This window comes from Humulus lupulus, chromosome 4, assembly GCF_963169125.1.
Source record: "Humulus lupulus chromosome 4, drHumLupu1.1, whole genome shotgun sequence".
Taxonomy (NCBI): domain Eukaryota; kingdom Viridiplantae; phylum Streptophyta; class Magnoliopsida; order Rosales; family Cannabaceae; genus Humulus; species Humulus lupulus.
The window spans coordinates 22,864,363-22,870,123 of record NC_084796.1 but is presented as its reverse complement, the minus strand read 5'-3'; the positions used below and the strand labels follow the sequence as shown (position 1 = coordinate 22,870,123).

Below are 5,761 nucleotides of genomic sequence, written 5' to 3'. Positions count from 1 at the left end.
ACGGCAAAGGGCCGGAAACGGCGTTGGGCACGTTGAGTGCATGGCCGAGTCCGGCAAGGGGCCGGGAGCAGCGTTGAGCACATAGAGTGCGAGTTGCCAGGGCGAGACCCTAAAGGATACCTGGGATATCCTCACGGCATGGGCCGCGAACCCAGGGCCTGGTAAAGCGCCTGGGACGGCTTGGTCGTGTATGTTTAGCTTATTAATGGCATGTTATGTGCTAAGTGTTTGTTTTGCATATGTTAACTGTTTGTGGGTTTTCTTGCTGGGCTTCAGCTCATGGGTGCTCTGTGGTGCAGGTAAGGGCAAGGAGAAAGCCAACCAACCATGAGTGTAGCTGGCATGAGGCGGTGTGTACATGTTTGGCCTGCCTGGCTACCACAGCCAGTGGATTTTGGGAGATGAATGCAACAAAACCTAGATTTTGTCGTTTAGCCGACTTGGTTGTATCTATATGATGTAAATATTTCTAAACAGTATTTTGGGATCCCAAGTGTTAAACTTTTATGATTTTCAATGGAATAGAGTTATTTCTAGAGTTTCTACTCTGCTTATGATTTAATTACACTTTTTGTCCTAAAATCTCGATTAGCGAGTGATTGCACATTTTTAAACTCACTTAGCAACGGCTCTAAGGTAGTAGGGCGTTACATGAGTTATTAGACCAATCTTCTTTTATGTTTCATAAGGTGTATGTTAGGGGACATTGGTATAAGTTTAGTCCATCTGAAATTGCTAAGGCCCTTAATCTCGTTCCTGTTGAGATTGATGATTCTATTGAGTTTGCAAAGGATCAAGTTTTGTCTGAATTGGTTGGTCAAGCTATGGTGTGGGAACCGAGCACCTCTCTTTGAGTCATGGATCTCACTCATTATTATGGTGCTCTTTTCAAATTCTCAATGTTTAATTGGTTGCCTACTACTCATTCCTCTACCATCACTCAAGACATGGCCTTTCTATTGTTCAAAATTGGGACTGGAGTCGCAATAGATCTTGCTGCTGTTATTTTTGACCAAATCATGTCTTTGAGTGGTGCCAAACGCAATGGGCAACACTTGATGTTTCCACAAGTCATTTACCAACTTTTGGACTCTCAGCGTCCTTTGAAGAAGTCCCATGAATTCAATGGATGTAAGACCAAGGGTATTTAATTTCATCAACTATCCACTCTATTATATCATTAATCCAGCTTTAACTATTTCTCTTTCTATTGTGATAGCGGGTTTACTAAAACAAATCTTATTCTTTCTCAACATATAAGATCTTAACCTATATGTGTCTTTTCTACATTTTTGTGATAAATTCTAATATATTGTAGGCATTAAGAACAAAAACCCTAAAAGCTACACAAACCATACATGTATTCTCATCCAATATGTAATTTATGTCTATTCAACTATAGTATATTTAACAATGTAGAAACCTAGAGAGAGAGAGATGCAAGGTTGATTCAATTATGTGAAAAGTGTTTAAAAAGATATTTGGAACACATTTAAGTTTATAAAACTTAGAGAATTTGTATAAATGACCTCTAGATGGTAGAAGCATATACAATGTTGAGAAATAGGGCTATTTATAGAGGAGAAATATAGCCATTTAGAGTTGTTAGGGACACAATCTCGAAATTCGAGATAGTCTGAGCCAAACCGGCATGCCACTTTTTTTTTAATTTACAAAATTGCCACTAGATTTTTTTGTTAGTAAAATCCAATTTGTGTTTTCAATATGTGTATTTATACTTTACATATATGGGCTTAATTACTTGTTCAACTATTTTCGGCGCAATAAATAAGTTATAATCTTGATTTTTTATATGATGATGTACGTACGTTGTAGCCATAGCCAACCTCCCACAAATTTTCATATATTATAAATAATTTATTATACCAAAATTACGATTCAGTTAACTTGTGTCACATGTATATTTTAAAAAGTGTTATTCTGAAAATAAATAATAATTGGAACAAATTACCAGAAGATTTCTGGCTGAGTCGCAGACAATGTCGCTCTCTTTAAAACGTTTCGCGGCTTTGTCCTAAGTGTACACGGTAGTCTAGCAACCACGCCATCCACAGGATAAAACAACCACCGTATACGATACCTCTCTGCACATAAATGATTCGCTCTCGTACACCCTAAAAAACTCAGAGAAAATTCGATTTTTTTAGAAGAGAATGTTTTCTGTAAAAAGATGTATTATCTCATTATTCTGATCTGACTTATGTAGAGAAGTTGATCACCAATAAAACGGTAAGAAACGTTTTTAAATCGTGGGAGGAATTGTCGCATAAAGTACGACACCACACCACTCGCCAGCTCAGTCGAACGACGTGTGAGTGTGTGGTGGTTAAGTGTGTGAGTCATCACCCATGCGCACAAAACTGTGTACCCCTTGGGGCACACCCAATGCATGACACTTGCATCTTATACACTCATGAGTGTTCCAAATCCATGTGATATTTTTTCCATATCACACACAAATGTACTTTTTCAATTTTAACATTTAACAACAAAAGTACCAACAGTATATAAAAGCGAAACAAACACACGTATGATTGGCTGTTAAAACTCTATTTAGGCACAATAAATTATTTAAAATTTCTTAAAAACATGTAAAAAGTCTACTATAAGTACAATGTACATCGTAATATAAAAAAAATTAAAAAGCTCCACTTTTCTATATACCAAAAACTAGTGATTTCCCTATCATTAGGAAATGATTTTTTACTCCCCTTTTATAGAATTTCCTGGGTTATATTATTATCTAAAGATGGAAAAAGCGAAAATGATTTTTGTCTTTTACTAAGTTTTTATCTTTAACACGTTAACTCCCGAACTATACATTGACAAAAGAATATAATGATATTACAAAACTTCATTGTTTTCTAGCCCCAAAGTGAACAATTAGTAAAGAAAAATTAGAAAAGACTAAAAGAAATGGAATAGGACTTAACACGAGTAAGTCCGGTTTTTCAAATTTTGCTTTTTTCTTTCTTTCGGGCTATATGTCATGCGTATGTGAAAATACCATAGAACCACTTCAAGTGCATGCCAAGTAGCCTAACTTTGACCTAAAAATGAGTTACGTAAATGATTAAAAAACTTTAGTGGTATAAATCTATCAAACTTAGTCGGTCAAAGTTTCAACTCTAATATTGTTCTGTTATGCATGCACCTTCGCTATTCCATATGAAAAATGTACTAAATATAATGAACCCAACCAACAAATCCTAGTCTCTCATCATATATCCATCATAAATGGCGAATGCATATTAAAAGAAAATTGAGCTTATTAGAGGTTTCCAGTGATGACTATCTTTCCTTCTACATCCATAAGCAATATTTTATCCATGGCTACTTCTCTTTCTCCCCTACTCCAAATATTATTCCTTTTTCTAATACCCTTTATCTCAATATATGTGTGCCTTTACAAACAGAGGATACTAAAGCTTCCTCCTGGTCCTATGAGGTTACCAATCATTGGAAACCTCCACCAGTTGCTAGGCAACACGTTTCCCCATCAAACATTCGGGCGACTTTCTCACCGATATGGACCAATCATGTTTTTGAAACTCGGGAGCATACCAACTCTGGTGGTCTCGTCTGCTGAAGTGGCTAAAGAAATCTTCAAAAGTCATGATATTATCTTCTCGGGAAGACCGGTCTTGTACGCCGTAAAAACACTCGGCTACAACGGCTCTACTGTCTCATTCGCTCCTTATGGCGATTACTGGCGAGAGATGAGAAAGATTGTAATCTTAGAACTTCTTGGTCAAAAGAGAGTTCGGGCTTTTCAGGCTGTGAGGGAAGAAGAGGTTAGAACTTTAATTGATACTATAACCAGTACACCTACTTTTTTAAATTCTGGTATCGTTAATCTCAGCCAACTCACGCTTACTTTGGCGAATAGCGTTGTTTGTAGAGTTGCTTTTGGAAAGAAGTACAATGGTTCTAATGATCATCGTGAAGATGGAAAGGGTGGACTTAGTGAGTTACTTCATGAAACACAGAATCTACTTGGTAGTTTTTGCGTGGCTGACTTTTATCCACGGTGGTTGACTTGGGTTAACAAGTTCAATGGTCTTGAACGAAGGGTTAACAAGTGTTTTAGAGACTTGGATAATTTTTATGATAAAGTAATTGAAGAGCATCATCATTTTGATCCTGGTAATACCAAACACGAAGATGTTGTTGATGTTTTACTTCAACTTCAGAATGATCCAAACCAAGCCTTAAAGATCAACAATGACCAAATCAAGGGTGTTATAACTGTATGTCTCTACATATTTTTGTCTTAATCTTTGTGTGGTTCAATTCTATGAAATTTATTTATAAAGTGTTTTTTCAACATCACATATCTATACAGGACCTATTCATTGCTGGGACTGATACAACATCAGCAGCACTAGTATGGATAATGGCAGAACTGATTATGAATCCAGAAGCCATGAAAAGAGCACAAGAAGAGCTCAGAGAAGTGACCAAGAGAAAAGGGTTTGTAGAGGAAAGCCAACTTTCAAAACTAAACTACATAAAATTAGTCATCAAAGAAGGATTCAGGCTCCACCCACCAGTACCACTACTAGTTCCAAGAGAAACGACAGAGTCATGCAGAATGAAAGGGTACGACATTCCATCAGGAACAAGGGTGTTTATCAACACAAGTGAGATTGGGAGGGACTCGAAGTACTGGGAGAAGCCTAACGAGTTCAGGCCTGAGAGGTTCATGGAGAGCTCAGTTGACTATAGAGGAAAACACTTTGAGTTGTTGCCATTTGGTGTTGGAAGGAGAGGGTGTCCTGGGATTAACTTTGCTACGGTGTTGATTGAGCTTGCACTTGCTAATCTGTTGTGTCGTTTTGATTGGGAGCTTCCTAATGGAATGAAAAGAGAGGATATGGATATGGAAGAAGCATTTGGGTTAACTATGAATAAGAAAATTCCTCTGTGCCTAGTTGCTAAGGTGGTTGATCTTTGAGTTGTGAACTTGTGAAAATAACTATTTAATGTCTACATCTTCGCGAGACTGTGATCTTGGCTTAATTTCCTTGTCTAGAACACTGCAAGTTGTTTTTGTCTCGTCAATTTCAGATCAAGTTTATACGATTTAACTTCCAAGACATTGTGTATTGATATGTCACATTTGTGATGTGTACCTGTGGTCGTGTTATATAGTAATTAGGTGCCCATTCAAATAATATTATACTTAGATTTTATAACATCTGTTATAGAGGCTACAGCTCATATCAGTGTACCAAGCTCAGGCTTATTTTGATATCTCTAATTGAGACTAATTGCATCTATTTATATACTAATTATTGGTTGTTTCTGCAGTACACCCCACTTTTGGTTGTTTAATCATAACCCCCTCTTATTTTTGGTATATGTATGAATTTTTTGTCCAATTTTGTTTTATGATATTGTACATTGTAGTTATTTAGAACATTGATCCTGTTAATTTTTAAAAAATTCTCAATAATTTATAGTGTTAAACACAGAGTTCAAACATTCTACTTTTTACGTGCATAAAATAAAACAATCATGCATGCAATAAACTATTTAAACTATATTTTTGGCACTATAAATTATTTGAAATTTCCTAAAAGTTTGTAAATCTTTTAAATAACTACAACGTGCATAGTGATAAAAAAAATTGCACAAAAAATTATCTAGATATGGAAAATAAGAAAAGGTATACCGGTACACCCAAAACTAAGGTGTGTATTGTAGAATTTCCCCTAATTATTTCATGAAGGCTTAT

At 36.1% G+C, this 5,761-nt stretch overlaps 1 protein-coding gene across 1 annotated transcript; it reads left to right on the top strand.

Moving 5' to 3' along the window:
- The first annotated feature begins 3,232 nt into the window (after nucleotides 1–3,232).
- Nucleotides 3,233–5,336, top strand: LOC133830191 (cytochrome P450 71A9-like). The gene is made up of 2 exons (XM_062260115.1): nucleotides 3,233–4,271; nucleotides 4,367–5,336. The coding sequence occupies exons 1-2, from the start codon at nucleotides 3,309–3,311 to the stop codon at nucleotides 4,976–4,978; spliced, it is 1,575 nt and encodes a 524-aa protein (XP_062116099.1). The 5' UTR covers nucleotides 3,233–3,308; the 3' UTR covers nucleotides 4,979–5,336.
- The last annotated feature ends 425 nt before the right edge of the window (nucleotides 5,337–5,761 follow it).

Coding starts and splice junctions, on each gene's coding strand:
- LOC133830191 (XM_062260115.1), top strand. CDS start 3,309: ATGACTATCTTTCCTTCTACATCCATAAGCAATATTTTATCCATGGCT. Junction 4,272..4,366: donor AAATCAAGGGTGTTATAACT/GTATGTCTCTAC, acceptor ATATCTATACAG/GACCTATTCATTGCTGGGAC.